Source organism: Mustela erminea, chromosome 1 (assembly GCF_009829155.1).
Source record: "Mustela erminea isolate mMusErm1 chromosome 1, mMusErm1.Pri, whole genome shotgun sequence".
Taxonomy (NCBI): domain Eukaryota; kingdom Metazoa; phylum Chordata; class Mammalia; order Carnivora; family Mustelidae; genus Mustela; species Mustela erminea.
This window is the reverse complement of record NC_045614.1, coordinates 15,518,340-15,533,443: the sequence shown is the minus strand read 5'-3', so window position 1 is coordinate 15,533,443 and position 15,104 is coordinate 15,518,340. Positions and strand designations below refer to the sequence as shown.

General features: G+C 42.7%; 2 protein-coding genes across 3 annotated transcripts in view; one reads left to right on the top strand and one right to left on the bottom strand.

The window, feature by feature from the left end:
* Nucleotides 1-8,499, bottom strand: part of KIF15 (kinesin family member 15) — a 72,632-nt gene extending 64,133 nt beyond the window's left edge. Inside the window, exon 1 of the mRNA XM_032317160.1 lies at nucleotides 8,302-8,499. Coding sequence (XP_032173051.1) covers nucleotides 8,302-8,320 — 19 coding nt within the window. The 5' untranslated portion in view covers nucleotides 8,321-8,499. The remainder of the gene's footprint in view (nucleotides 1-8,301) is intronic.
* Nucleotides 8,500-8,511: 12 nt separating this feature from the next.
* Nucleotides 8,512-13,262, top strand: KIAA1143 (KIAA1143 ortholog). 2 transcript variants are annotated; one of them, XM_032317190.1, is made up of 4 exons: nucleotides 8,512-8,688; nucleotides 11,596-11,657; nucleotides 12,099-12,241; nucleotides 12,927-13,262. In XM_032317190.1, the coding sequence occupies exons 1-4, from the start codon at nucleotides 8,581-8,583 to the stop codon at nucleotides 13,139-13,141; spliced, it is 528 nt and encodes a 175-aa protein (XP_032173081.1). In that variant the 5' UTR covers nucleotides 8,512-8,580; the 3' UTR covers nucleotides 13,142-13,262. The 2 variants fall into 2 exon arrangements, with proteins under 2 accessions (XP_032173081.1, XP_032173086.1); XM_032317195.1 differs by lacking the exon at nucleotides 11,596-11,657 and having other exon boundaries at nucleotides 8,514-8,688; nucleotides 12,097-12,241.
* Nucleotides 13,263-15,104: the final 1,842 nt, after the last annotated feature.

Here is a 15,104-nt window from a genome sequence, read left to right as displayed (position 1 = left end):
GAATAAAGATAGACATTATTTTGAAAAATTGCAACTCTGCAGTTCAAACAGTACAATAACTGAAATAAAAATTCACTAGAAGGACTCAAAAGCATACATAAACCAGTAGAAGAAAAAATGAGCAAACACAAAGACAGAGGAACAGAGACTATACAAGCCAAAGAACAGACAGAAAAAAGGATGAAGGGAAGTAAAGCAAACCTCAGAGAAAATGTGGGACACCATCAAACACACCAATACACATGTAATGGGGAGCTCCAGAAGGAGAAAAAAGATAAACAGCAGAAAACATTTCAAAGATATAATAGCCCATAAGACAGTACAAATGCCTATTTTTTCCTCCTTTCTTCTCTTAATTGATTTTTAAAGTTTTAGAATGTATATAATGTATTGTTGCTTTGAAATGTACACAATGGGGATGCCCGGCTGGCTCAGTCGATGCAGCACGTGACTCATGATCTCAGAATTGTGAGTCTGAGCCCCAAGCTGGTTGTAGAGATTACTTAAAAAAATAAAATCTTTAGGGGCGCTGGGTAGCTCAGTGGGTTAAAGCCTCTGCCTTTGGCTCAGGTCATGATCCCAGGGTCCTGGGATTGAGCCCCATATCAGGTTCTCTGCTCAGCAGGGAGCCTGCTTCCTCCTCTCCCTCTCTCTCTGCCTGCCTCTCTGCCTTCTTGTGATCTCTATCTGTCAAATAAATAAATAAAATCTTTAAAAAAAATAAAAAAATAAAATCTTTACAGAAAACAAATAAAATAAAATGTACATAACATATTGTTGGGTCTACAATATATGGGAATGTAATATACATACAAGGTGGGTAAGAGCAAAGCGGTGGCCAGAAGAAGGAACTAAAGTTGGCAAAATAATGATTATAGCAATACACTGTTGGGTTTATAATGTTTAAATGTAATATGTTTAACAATATATCAAAAATGGGGTGAGAAGGAATAGAACTATATAGAAGTAATGTTTATGTCACTGGAATTAAGCTAAAATAAATCTGAAGCTAATTTTGATAGGACAAGCATGTTAAACCCTAGAGCAACCATTAATATAATAATAAAAAAAATCTCAAAGAAAGCAGTAAAGGAGGAATAGAGGAATATAAATGATGTGAGACACATAGAAAACAAAAAGTAAAATGACACATGAAAATCTAACTATACCAGTAACATGTGAATGGATTATATAGCCCAATTAAAAGGCAGAGACTGCTCGACTACTTGACAAAACATGTTCCAACTATACACTACCTACAGGAAACACACTTTAGACTCAAAGATAAAAATACACTAGAAGTAAACAATGAAAAAAAGATATCTCACTCAAAAGGCAACCACAAGAAAGCTGGAGTAGCTACACTGGTATTAGACAAAACAAATTTTCAAAAACCACAAAAAAATGTTGATAAGGAGATAAAAAAGAACATTTTATAAAGATACAAAGGCAATCCTTCAGGATGGTAATTCAGATGTAAACATATACTCACCCAATACCAGTTCACCAAAATACACAAAGAAAAAATGGACAGAAAATTAGGGAGAAATAGACAATTGAACAATAACAGCCAGAGACTTTACTATGCCACTCTGAATAATGAAGAGAGGAGTTGTTACTTGGGGCTGGTGGGGAGTAGAGAGGTGGGAAGAAAGAGGACTGAAGGTATAACATTTCTTTTGAGGTGAAGAAAATGTTCTAATGGACTATGTTGATAGTTGCACATATCTGTGAATATACTAAAAACCATTTTACATTTTATGTGGGTGAATTACATGGTATCTGACTTACATCTCAACCAAGCTGTTAAAAAACTGAATACAGGGACACCTGGGTGGCTCAGTTGGTTAAGCAGCTGCCTTCGGCTCAGGTCATGATCCCAGCGTCCTGGGATCGAGTCCCACATCGGGCTCCTTGCTCCACAGGCAACCTGCTTCTTCCTGACTCTGCCTTCCACTCTGTCTGCCTGTGCTCGCTCTTGCTTGCTCTCTCTCTCTGACAAATAAATAAATAAAATCTTTAAAAAAAAAAAAAAAACTGAATACAATGACAGATCTGATTCTGGAGAGAAACAACTATAAAATAGATATAAAATAGATTATTGGGACCCTGCATAAAAGTAAAATATGGACTGTGGATAACTGTTAGATAACAGTATATATCAATGTAAAAATTTCTTTTTTTTTTTTTAAAGATTTTATTTATTTACTTAACAGAGAGAGAGAGAGATCACAAGTAGGCAGAGAGGCAAGCAGGGGGTGGGTGGTGGGTGGTGGGTGGGGCGGTGGGAAGCAGGCTCCCTGCTGAGCAGAGAGCCTGATGAGGGGAATCAATCCCGAGATCATGACCTAAGCTGAAGGCAGAGGTTTAACCCAATGAGCCACCCAAGCACTCCAATGTAAAATTTCTTTTCTTTTTTTTTTTTTAAAGATTTTAATTATTTATTTATTTATTTGACAGAGAGAGAAAGATCACAAGTAGGCAGAGAGGAAGGCAGAGACAGAGAGGGAAGCAGGCTCCCTGCTGAGCAGAGAGATCGATGGTGGGGATCGATCCCAGGACCCTGAGATCATGACCTGAGCTAAAGGCAGAGGCTTAACCCCCTGAGCCACCCAGGCACCCCTCCAATGTAAAATTTCTTGATCTTGATCACTGTAATGTGATTAGCCAACAGGATACTCCTATTCACAGAAATTACTCACTGAAGTATTTTGTGGTAAAGGTATCCATTTTACTCTCAAATTGCTAATAAAAATTATGTATAGAGGGAGGGTGAGGGAGGAGGGAGAGAGAATGATAAAGCGGATGTGGCAAAATACAAAATGGTTAATATGGGTAAACAGTATTATGCATTGATTCTTTGTACTACTCTCACAATTTTTCTGTAACTTTAAATTATAGCAAAATGAAAAGCTATTAAAATAAATAAGGATATGTACATATCATAACAAGTTAGTCCTCTGTTCAAAACTCCACAGAGGTTGTCCATCTCAATCAGAGTTAAAAGGCAAAGTTCTTTTTTTTTTTTTTTTAAGATTTTATTTATTTATTTGACAGAGTGAGATCACAAGTAGGCAGAGAGGCAGGCAGAGAGAGAGGGGAAGCAGGCTCCCCACTGAGCAGAAAGCCCAATGTGGGGCTCGATCCCAGGACTCTGAGATCATGACCTGAGCCAAAGGCAGAGGCTTAACCCACTCAGGTGCCCCAAAAGGCAAAGTTCTTAGAACCGCCTAAAGGAGCCTACATGATCTAGTGCACCTGCCTCCCCTATGACCACCTCCACAACTCCTTGGAGTGTAGAGTAATTTCCTATTACACTCCTTGTTGCACTTCAACCAAACTAGATTTCTTGTTGTTTCTAGAACAAGTCACACTTTGGGACCTTCATGCATGCCATAAAGGCATCCACGCACGCTTCTGCCTGGAACACTTCCTCCGCCATTTACTTAAGTATTGTCTTCTCAATAGGGCATTCCATGACCTTGCATTATGGGAAACACCAGCTTATCTCCCTACCCACCCACCCACCTATCACCCTAACTCCTTTCCCTGGCCCTATTTTCCCTCAAAGGACTGACTGCCACCATAATATATATTAGTCTACTCTCTTTCTCTTCCAAATTAACTGTAAAGCATTGTCTAGAGCAGTGCCTGACACACAGTGAACAGTCAGTAAATCTTTGAATGAATGAATACTAAGAGATCAGAAAAAAACCCTTAATTTCTATTCTTTCTATTGTTTATTTCTATTCTTCATTTCATAGCAGAGAGCCTCAAAGTAAATTTTCGCCACTGAACAACTGCTCTGAAAACCACCCTTTGCAGCTATACCCTCAAGCAAATGAACGTCTGTGAAGTGAAATAGATCAGATTGTCCAATTCCCCACCTGCCCTTCAGAGTGTCTACAAGAGTTGGCAGCAAAGAAACAGTCCCTCTGTACTTTTAGCAAAAATAAAAACAAATAAGAATGCCAGAATACGAAAGGAAGGCTTTCGTGTTAGGAAAGCTTAAGTCTGATCCTTATGAAGAGTTGGGGAAAGAGGAAAACAGATTAGAACAGATGATGTGAGCAGGGGTCACATATCCTGACAGCAGAAAAGGTAAGCAAAAAATACAAAGGCTTGAGTCAGACAAGTATTCACATAGTTCCAAAGGTTGTAGGGGGAAGAAGTTCAAAACACACTTCTACACCTCAGCTATCTAAAGGCAGTGTACCACGCTATGGGGCACCTGGGTAGTTCAGTTGGCTAAGCGTCTTCCTTTGGCTCAGATCATGATCTCAGGGTCCTGGGATCGAGCCCTGAATTGGGCTCCCTGCTCAGCGTGGAGTCTGCTTCTCCCTCTGCCTCTGCCCTTTTCCCCAGCTCATGCTCGCTCTATAATAAATGAAAGATCTTTAAATATTAAAGAAAAATAAAGGCATTGTACCACCCTAAAAGCAGTCAACCTTTAATTCTATACAAATGATGAATAAGTCATCTCTTTATCACTGCTGTGGTATAAATGTATCTCCCCAAAATTCATATGGTGATAGCCTAAACCCCAGGTTGTGGTATTAGGAGGTGGGGACCCCTGGAAAGTGATTAGGTCTTGAAGTCAAGGCCCTCATGATTGACACTCTAGGTAGCTCCTCCCTTCCACCATGTGAGATTATACGAAAAAGAGAGCATCGGTAAGGAAGTAAGCCCTCACTAGGCACCAAATACGCAGACACCATGATCTGAGACTTCCCAGACTCCAGAACTGTGAGAAATAAATGTCCACTGTTTAAAAGCCACCAGTTTATGGGGCGCCTGGGTGGCTCCGTGGGTTAAAGCCTCTGCCTTCGGCTCAGGTCATGATCCCAGAGTCCTGGGATCAAGCCCTGCATCGGGCTCTCCGCTCACTGGGGAGCCTGCTTCCTCCTCTCTCTCTGCCTGCCTCTCTGCCTAATTGTGATCTCTGTCTGTCAAATAAATAAATAAAACCCACTGAGACCCAGACTTCTGCTTAAGGCCATGATGGAGTAACAGACTGGATTGACTGCCCTGTCTTAAGTAACTAGGAAACTGGGAAAAAACACACAGTAAGTTTCAGACACTGGACAACAGACAGCACAGTAAAGTGGCCCTGAGAGTGGGAAACAAAGGCAGTGAGCCCTTCCAGTTGCCCCAGCTCAACTGCCTAGAGATTCCAGTCTGAAGTGGAGGGAAAGGAGTCCGTACAGCACATGGTGGTCTAGTCAAGTCGAGAAGATACCGGATGAACATGTGTTACAACTTTTCTGTAAACCTAAATTACTCCAAAATGAAATGTTTACTAAAGAAAAGAAAAAAGCCAAGTTAGTAAGCCAATAGTGAGATAAAATGAAACCAAAATTACACAGAGGTAGATAGTTCTAGCATTAAGCCTAATTGAGTTCTGAGGCAATGCTGTCACCGAGAAATGCTGCCGTTTGCACCCCAGGCATTCAGGATCCAGAGCTCATACTCTTTTTTTTTTTTTAAGATTTATTTATGTATTTATTTGACAGAGAGAGAGAGAGAGATCACAAGTAGGCAGAGAGGCAGGCAGAAAGGGTGGGGGAAGCAGACTCCCTGCTGAGCAAAGAGCCTGATAGGGGGCTCGATCCCATGACCCTGAGACCATGACCTGAGCCAAAGGCAGAGGCTTAACCCACTGAGCCACACAGGCGCCCCCAGAGCTCATACTTTTAACCCCCTCAGTATGCTGTATCTTAAGCAAAGGATAAACAGAATATAAAAATTCATCATGTGGCTGCTGCCAAAGGTTGACAAAAGGGTCCTTCATTGTAAAATTCTTTTAGCTCTGAGGTCTTCAATGCAACTACCTTAAAATATGTTGAGGAATATTTACAGCAGCTTTATTCATAATCATCCATCTAGAAACCCAAAAGTACACCAAAGAATAAACAAATTGTGGCATATTACCAGGATGGAACACTCAGCAGCAATGTAAAAGAATTACCTGCTGCAGATGACATATAAGCAGTGCTCAGATGTAAGCTTCAGTAGAAAGCCAAAACAAAAAGATAAATACTGTACCATTTACATGATAGGCAAAACTAGTCAACAGTGATGGAAATCAGTATAGTTGCTAACTAGGAAGGATCCCAGGAACTTTCTGGGCACAGAAATCATTTTTTTTTTAAGATTTTATTTATTTATTTATTTGACAGAGATCACAGGTAGGCAGAGAGGCAGACAGAGAGAGAGGAAGGGAAGCACATTCCCCACCAAGCAGAGCCCGTTACAGGGCTCGATCCCAGGACCCTGGGATCATGACCTGAGCAGAAGGCTTTAACCTATTGAGCCACCAGGTGCCCCACAGAGATCATTCTATTTCTTATTCTTGGTGGCAGTGACAAGAGTGTGTATTCATATGTAAAATTCATCGCATAGGACATCTGGGTGGCTCAGTTAAGCGGCTGCCTTCTGCTCAGGTCAGGATCCCAGGGTCCTGGGATGGAACCGCTTTCTCAGCAGGAGGATACTTCTCCCTCTGCCTGTTCCTCCCCCTGCTTGTGCGCGCTCTCTCTCTCTGACAAATTAAAAAAAAAAACCTTAAAAAAAAATTTATCACATGGTATTCTTACGATTTGTGTCCTTTGCTGTATGTATATTAATCCTCAAAAAGCATTTTTTTTTTAAAGTCTTCCTGCTGTTAAAAAAAAAAAAAAAAAACCATAATGTTCTACTCTGCAGTCTAGATAAATACCTATGGAACATTTGACCAAATATGATTAAGTTCAGAAACAGAACCTTAAACTTAATTTCATTAGGATTGTACTTCACATTCTCATTTCTCTGATTTCACAGTCAGCCACCCATGGTGCCAATGGCGTCACCGGCACAAAAGTAAAAGTTGTGGACAGCACCAGCTGAGCTCCCCAATGCAGGCTCCAGATCTCTGGACTGCTGGGAAAGCACGCAGCACAAACATTCACGCACGAACATTCACGCAACATTCGCAGCACGATGGGATGTCATCAACCTCAACATTGCTTATAGACTGCAAGAACAGAAGAGTTCCCCCATGGAAACGATCATTTTCACACATGGGAGTTATCAATACCCTTGTTCTCATCACTTCCCAGAAAGTGATGTACACAGGCCAGACAGAGTTCTTTAATAGACAGTGACATACAAACATCACTTTCCATTATGTAAGCAGATGCTCTAATTATATCACAGATATCAAATTCTCTTGTTTGAGTCCAGATTTGCAGAACAAATACTGTGGTTGTGCAGGAACCCCGGTGCACATTTCAGTCCAAAAACTTAAAAATTTTTGTGCTACTATTCCCTGCATACTGAAAATGACGACAAGAGAAACATTTTAGGCGGAAAAAGAGAGCACGGTGAGTAGGCAGTGAGTAGTGTGATGACCTAGACAGTTAATGAAACAACAAAGACATCGGAACACAATTACAAATGACTGCTTGAAGCATTAACATTGTCGAAAGTCTCCTTAGAACCCCCAAATTCAGTTTCTCCAACCTAACATAGGCCTCTCCTCATTACCAAATATTACCATTCACCGAGATCCACCGAATTAGCTCAAAATCGGCTTTAAAAAGCAAGATTCCTTAAAGGATTAGGAAACGTAAGAGACGGACCACGTAAACAAGAACGGCAAAAGACTAAGATTTTAGTGAAAATTAAGGGTTTAAATTTAGTGAGGCTTTATCAAAAGCGAAAACTGGCAGTGCTCCCCTCCAAGAAAACAGGAAGAAACCGACGGGTCCCCTTGAAAAGAAAATAGGGATTTGTGATAACCCTGGGCTTATCTAAAGAGATTCGACAGCAAGCCCTCCAGAAGAAAGATGTGCTTGGAACAGGAGTAAGTTCTCCCCTTCAGGATAGTCAATAGTGTGGAAATACGAAGAAGGTGGTGAGAGCCAGAAGGAGCGGAGAACCTCAGGCAGGGGTAAGTACAGGCAGCCCCACTCGGGACACCGGAATAGGGCAGCGACGAAAGAGCAGAACCGAGAACGGGAAGGAAGAAACCTGCAGGTCCCGGGCGCAAGCTCCTGCAGGAGGGCTCTCTGGTTCACCGCTCAGCCCAAGCGTCTACCACTGTGCCTGGCTCGTGACACGGGCCCAATACACAGATGGAAGGGAGGACAAGTGTTCCAGCCAAACACTGTCTGGGGGACACAGAGATCCCAAACGCCCTGCGCCGCTCAGTCCGCTCCTGCCCTTCACGCCCAGCCGGGAACCCTGGGCGGGGAGGGCCGCCCTTCACTGCTCTATCTAGGGTCCGAGACGGGGTCATGAAGCCCGGGGGTCTTTACTTACTTTTGCAGCCGGGCGCCATGGCGCCCTTACCCGTGAATCCCGAGACCAGCGCACCGGATACCCTCACTTCCAACCGCGCGAGGCGCCGAGATTTCGCCCGCTCAAGATGGCCGCAAATTTGAATTTGGCGCTCGGGTCGAACGTTGACGCCAGAAAGGAGGCCGCCATGTTGCCCGGCCTCTGGCCAGGGGGCGTGGATGACGTGACGTCACGAGTAGGCGCCGTCGCCAATGTACCGTCACCAGGTGGCTCCGGGAACCTGTTTTCCCCCGAGCCGCTATGAGCAAGCGGAACCAGGTTTCGTACGTGCGGCCAGCCGAACCGGCGTTCCTGGCTCGCTTCAAGGAACGGGTCGGCTACAGGGAGGGCCCTACCGTGGAAACCAAGGTGAGTCCAGGCCAGTCGCGTTATCTCAGAAACGCCCTTCCACTTCCGGCTTCTGTCTTGACTTGGAGGCCGGGCAGTGAGGGATCCCTCCTCTCAACCTGTGCCCAGCCCTGAATCCGGATGGGCCTCAGTCCCCAGGCTGGTCTTCAAACAGCTATAGTTTGGTATGCCCAGGAAGATGTTTGTCGTTTATCTTAGTGCTGTTGTGTTCTTGGAAATGACTTCACCCCGATAGAGCGCTTTGTCCCTGGGAGATGATTAAAGGATCACTTTTCTCTCTCGTATTATTTGCTAACCCCAAAACCTATAGTTAGCAGGGTGAGTGGTAACTTAGTCCTGTGTTCCAGATAAAGAAACAGAGGCCACTCGATCAAATGATCTGATGTCCTAAGCATCTTTGGGAGAGTGCCTTGGATCCATTTTTATGCTTTGCTTTTTACCGCCCCCCCCCCAAAAAAAAAGCATATTCAAGAATTCCTGGATCTAGGGGCGCCTGGGTGGCTCAGTGGGTTAAGCTACTGCCTTTGGCTCCGATCATGATCTCAGAGTCCTGGGGTCCTTCTGCTCAGCAGGGAGCCTGCATCTCTCTCTCTCTCTCTCTCTCTCTCTCCCCGCCTACTTGTGATCTCTCTCTCTGTCAAATAAAATCTTTAAAAAAAAAAAAAAAAAAAAAGAATATCCTGGATCTAAGAATAGGAGCTTCAGGAAAGAGCAACACCTGGACAGTTTAGGGATGAGGATCCGTGGAAATCAACTTCCGAGCCCTCCCAGGGTCCAACTGGTTCACACCAAAACCTGCCCTACTTCTTTTAATGGGAAGAGACTGTTAGGCTTAGGGATTGTGTGGCTAAATAAAGAATTATTTAGCACTCTGTGTCTAGTACTTTCACTAATACCCACTCCCCAAGTCACTTAGAGCTTAGTAAAGGAAACAAGATGGACTTGGGTGAAATTACTCAAGCCAGTGAGTATGTGCTAAATCCGGACTTTGTGCCGAGCTCTGAAAGGACAAAGAGATTGATCTCCAAAATACTGTATTCTTTTAAAACCTTCCTTCCTGCCTCCTCTCTGCCTTCACAGGTTACACTTCTGTGAACCTCTTCAAAACCCCTCCAAACGGTTACTTTTCCTCTGTGTTTCTCTTCACTTTGCCCATATCTGGGGTATTCATCATTTTGCAGTGCAACTACTTGCTTTCCTGGGTATCTCCAACACTAAACTTAACTCTCGAAGTTAGTATCTTAATCTTTCTGTATTTTCCCAGCACCTGGCACAGTGCCTGGCACCAGGTAGTAGGTGACCATTTGTATTGACTGTGCTTATCAGGCAAGACCTCACGGAGGAAGGGCTACTTAGATTGACTTTTGAGAATGGGTAAGACAGCAGGTAGAGATGGGAGGAAGGATGGATGAAAGTGTAGAGATAGTGAGTCCGTGGGGTACCTGGCTGGCTCAGTCAGTGGAGCATGTGACTCTTGATCTCAGGGTTGTAGGTTGGAGCCATACATTGGGTGTTAGAGATTGCTTAAAACTAAAATCTTAAAAAGAAAAAATGATGGTCAGTCTTGGACTGTGTATAGAGGTGATTGAGGAACTGTTGGAGGGGGAGACCACATGGCCTATTCAGTAGCCGACAAGGAGCCATTTTTGGGTAGAGATAACATGATCAGGGAGTAACTGATTCCTCAGGCCCCAAAACAGTGAGAATGACTAAGAGGATGAGGTTTGAGGAAAGAGACATGGATTTAGCAATGAGGAGAATATGAGACCTTTTTATCGTTTGCTTGAGGTCCTTGTGATGATCATGTGTACATAGTTAACACCCTGAAGATTCTAGCTTGGAATGCTATTTTAGAAGAACTTGGGGTGGGGGCACTTTCCAATTCATATCAGTGATTTAGACTGACTGACTTAATTAAGAGACTTTTGCATAGATGGTTAAACCCTGTTTCTGTGTTTGAGAAACCAGCGTTCTAGTGATGTGCTAACAAAAAGAAGAGTTTCATGGGAAATGATTATATAATTGAATTAAATGTCCTTATTCATGTTCTTGAGCGTTAATTCAAGAGTGGCTTTGAACAGTCACTGTTTCTTTGACCATTTCTCTTATTTTCTGGCCAGTCATAGAAACAAAAAGAGAGGAGCAGAATTAGTGATTCTCAAGCTAATGAACCCGAGAATTTTTTTTTTTTTAAGATTTTATTTTTATTTATTTATTTGACAGAGAGAGAGATCACAAGGAGGCAGAGAGGCAGGCAGAGAGAGAGGAGGAAGCAGGTTCCCTGCTGAGCAGAGAGCCCGATGTGGGACTCGATCCCAGGACCTGAGATCATGACCTGAGCCGAAGGCAGCGGCTTAACCCACTGAGCCACCCAGGCGCCCGAGAATTTTTTTTTTTAAAGATTCTATTTTTAGGGGTTCCTGGGTGGCTCAGTCGGTTAAGATCTGCCTTTGGCTCAGGTCATGATCCCAGGACCTGGGATCAAGCCCTGCGTCGAACTCCTTGCTCAACAGGAAGCTTGCTGCTCCCTCTGCCTGCCGCTCCCCCTGCTTGTACACTCGCTCGCTCGCCCTCTGACAGATAAATAAAATCTTTTTAAAAAGTATTTAAAATAGGTAATTCCATGTTAATAGATAATTCCTAGGCATTATACAAATATTTTTGAGTAAAAAAGTTGGAGGGGCCTTTTATGGTATCTGTCATTTTTCGAAATTCTGAATCAACTGGCCAAAAGTTAACCCTTGTTACATATATATACTGAATACATGGTTTCTATTGGTATTCTCTGTGCTTTTTTATGTTGGGGAAATTTCATAAAGAAAAGAAAGCAAGTCACATAGTACTATGTACAGTGTTCTGTTTGTATACAGAATGTTTTCTATACTTTCTCATTCTTTATACACTTAGAAAACAGCTGATAGGATGCCCACCAAACTGAAGCCCTTGGAAGGGAAGAGAGATCATCAGAGGTGGGGGAGAGACAACCTTTTACTTGCTGCTTTCTCTACTTTGAGGTTATTTTTTTTTTGTCAGGCTTTGAGAAGAGATGGAAGTGAAAGCAGTTGATGAGAGCAGAGAGAACAGTTGTGGTTCAGCAGGCCCTGAGGAGGCTGGGAATGCTGGCAGTCCATGAAACCAAGGCTCCTGCCGCTGGGAACTGCGTGCTGGGGTCCTGCTGAGAAGGAAATTAATCCCTTTGGGCAGGCACTGCAGGGTAACTGGCCAGTAGACCTCTTTCCGAGAGTGGCAAGGTTAGGCCCTTAAGAGTTACTTGAAAATTCTTTGCCAAATATATTTATTGATTCAAGTTACCCTTGTCAGTTAATCATCACAGTGTGTCACGGAGATAACAGTTGTATTCGGTTCAAGGTCAGCAGCCTCCATATTTCTGTTTGTGTTTTCTCCTAGAGAATCCAGCCTCAGCTCCCAGAGGAAGATGGTGATCACAGTGACAAAGAAGATGAACAGCCCCAAGTGGTGGTTTTAAAAAAGGGAGACCTGTCAGTTGAAGAAGTCATGAAGATTAAAGCAGAAATAAAGGCTGCCAAAGCAGGTATGTCCGAAAGTAATCTGGTTTTTCTAACATTGTAGAGAGCCTGGAATATGAAATTGTCATATGTAATAGTATGGTATGTTCGAAGGAGAGAGTCCTAGGTTCAAACTTTGGCTTTAACTCACACCAGGTGTGTGATCCTCAACGAGTTATTTCGCTTCCCAACCTCAGGTACCTCATCAGTAAAATGGGGACTTACAATGGTACCTATCTTACTGGGTTGTTATGAGGATTAAGTGCAAATTTAAATTTAAATATCCTGTTTTCTTAAAAAAAAAAATAGATGGTTAGGTTTACACATTAGTCAACAGAGGTGTATTTAATAAGTGCCTGAGGTGAACTATGCTATATGGTATAGTTTTCATGTTTCCTAAATACTTATTACATTGCTTTAAGGAAAAATGCTGGAGTTCCAAACAATCATTTTTCATAATACATAAAAATACAGCCTGATTGTCATTCATTGGGGACTGGCAATATGATGGACTACTTTAGGAAATGAATTTTTATTAAGGGACTGCATGTCTTGTGGGTGTAGCTAGAAACTAGAAACAGTGGAGAAGACTGGACTGAACTGACTCAGAACATCCCTTAATATGCCATCTGAGATCTTCTTGCCATTGGAGTCTCTAATAAAGACAAAATAATGAGAGAAGAAAGTTCCTTAACTTTGTTTTTGCTGCAGATGAAGAACCGGCTGTAGTCGATGGAAGAATTATGTATCGAAAACCGGTCAAGCGTTCCTCGGATGAAAAATATTCAGGTCTAACAGCAAGCTCGAAAAAGAAGAAGGCAAATGAAGATGAAATAAATAAGCAGGACTCAGTTAAAAAGAACTCACAAAAGCAAGTCAAAAACAGTTGTCTCCTTTCTTTTGACAATGAGGATGAAACTCAATAAGTGTAAATATTTTGGACTTAGTCTTCCTTAAGAGTATATAGGGTGTTTTCTAAAGTGACACTTTTTTATTTCTATTTAAAGATGACACAAATTCATTATAGAAAATTCACAGGGGCACCTGGGTGGCGCAGTGGGTTGAAGCCTCTGCTTTCGGCTCGGGTCGTGATCCCGGGGTCCTGGGATTGAGCCCCGCATCGGAGCCTGCTTCCTCCTCTCTCTCTGCCTGCCTCTCTGCCTACTTGTGATCTCTGTCTGTCAAGTAAATAAATAAAATCTTTAAAAAAAAAGAAAAGAAAATTCAGAAAAAAATGAGTATGATAAAAATTTTGTCTATCAATACCCCTTTGACATGAGGCTAACTCTGTAGATATTAACTATTATTAACATTTTGGAACTCCCACATGTGGGGTATGTATGTATGTAAATTATATTTTTTAAACAAAATTGAGATTATTTTGTGTATGTTTTCTGTCCTGCTTCTCACATGACATTATATTCTGAGCATTTTTCCAGACCGGTAAAATTCAGAAACTTAATTGCTATAGAGGATTTTGTCATTGAACAGAGCACCTATTGCATCTTCATTAGCAGAAGCCCACTTTCGAGGAAGATGATAATATGCCTAGTTAAGAATACCTCCCCAGGGGCGCCTGGGTGGCTCAGTGGGTTAAGCCGCTGCCTTCGGCTCGGGTCATGATCTCAGGGTCCTGGGATCGAGTCCTACATCGGGCTCTCTGCTTAGCAGGGGGCCTGCTTCCCTTCCTCTCTCTCTGCCTACTTGTGATCTCTCTCTGTCAAATAAATAAGTGAAGTCTTAAAAAAAAAAAAAAAAAAGAATACCTCCCCAGCTCCTGCTAAAGGTAGCTATATCACAGCTCTGGCAATTTGAGAAATAAAAATGGATCTTGTACAAGTGAGCTTCTAACACAAGTGATCTTGACAGAAGAGAGAATCTAATGTATAACATGGAGACTGTAGTTAATACACTGTAGAAAAGAGAGATACAAGTAGAAGTCGGCTTTATAAAGCTACAAAGTGTTTGATACAAGAAAGCAGATCTGGCAAGCTTGAACCTTTGTCCTTCTCTCTACATCCTGCTACATCCAGGAGCACATACATGAAACCTAGGAGTACTGGAGCCATTTTTTTTGGCCTAAGGAAGGCAGATCCTTTCTGTGGCTGGTTTAGTGGAAAGACTCAAGGCACTTGGATCCTGATAGCATGTTTCAAGGAGCTACTGCACCATCCATGGACTGCCAACCTCAGGACTTTATACATGAGAATAAATGAAAAACTGTAGTCAGTAATATTGCTTGCTGACACCTGAGAATTCAATGTCTCCTGCCCTCCTATTCCCTTAAGAGGCCCCCTTTAGTGTTGTGCTCCAAGAATCTGTCAGCCTCAAAAATAAAAGCCAATTATTTTACCAGCATTATGGGCTTATTTGAGAATAGTGGATGATTGCAATTCAGGACATACAGGCTACAACAAAACTGTAGGCAAGTCAGAAAAACAAAGGAGGGAACTGCTCTTTTATAGAGGGAAGGGGGAATTGGAGGAGTTGTTACAGACAAAATGTCCTTTGGAGTACACTGGGGGTTTGAAACGTAATGGCTTTTCATTGGCTGAGCTGTGGCCGTCTCATTGGCTAGGCTATTGTCAGGCAAGGAGATAATCTTCCTTCTTCCTGCTTGGGGTTAGTAAAGTAGGCTTCTTGTTAGGAATGCAAGGTGTGGCTCTTTCTGTTAGTTCTGCAAAGGGCTGCAAGGTATGATATGTGTAAGCTCCCCCTTCTGGCCTCCCAGCTCGATTTTAAGTGACATTTTCTTTATTTAGTTTCACATATTCAGGGGCGCCTGGGTGGCTCAGTGGGTTAAAGCCTCTGCCTTCCGCTCGGGTCATGATCCCAGGGTCCTGGGATCGAGCCCCATGTCGGGTTCTCTGCTCTGCGGGGAGCCTGCTT

Bases quoted from the DNA above. Each gene is read 5' to 3' on its own strand.
- KIAA1143 (XM_032317190.1), top strand. From the start codon at position 8,581: ATGAGCAAGCGGAACCAGGTTTCGTACGTGCGGCCAGCCGAACCGGCG. The intron at 8,689-11,595 runs GTGAGTCCAGGC...TTATACACTTAG, and splicing joins GCCCTACCGTGGAAACCAAG to AAAACAGCTGATAGGATGCC. The intron at 12,242-12,926 runs GTATGTCCGAAA...TTTTTGCTGCAG, and splicing joins AATAAAGGCTGCCAAAGCAG to ATGAAGAACCGGCTGTAGTC.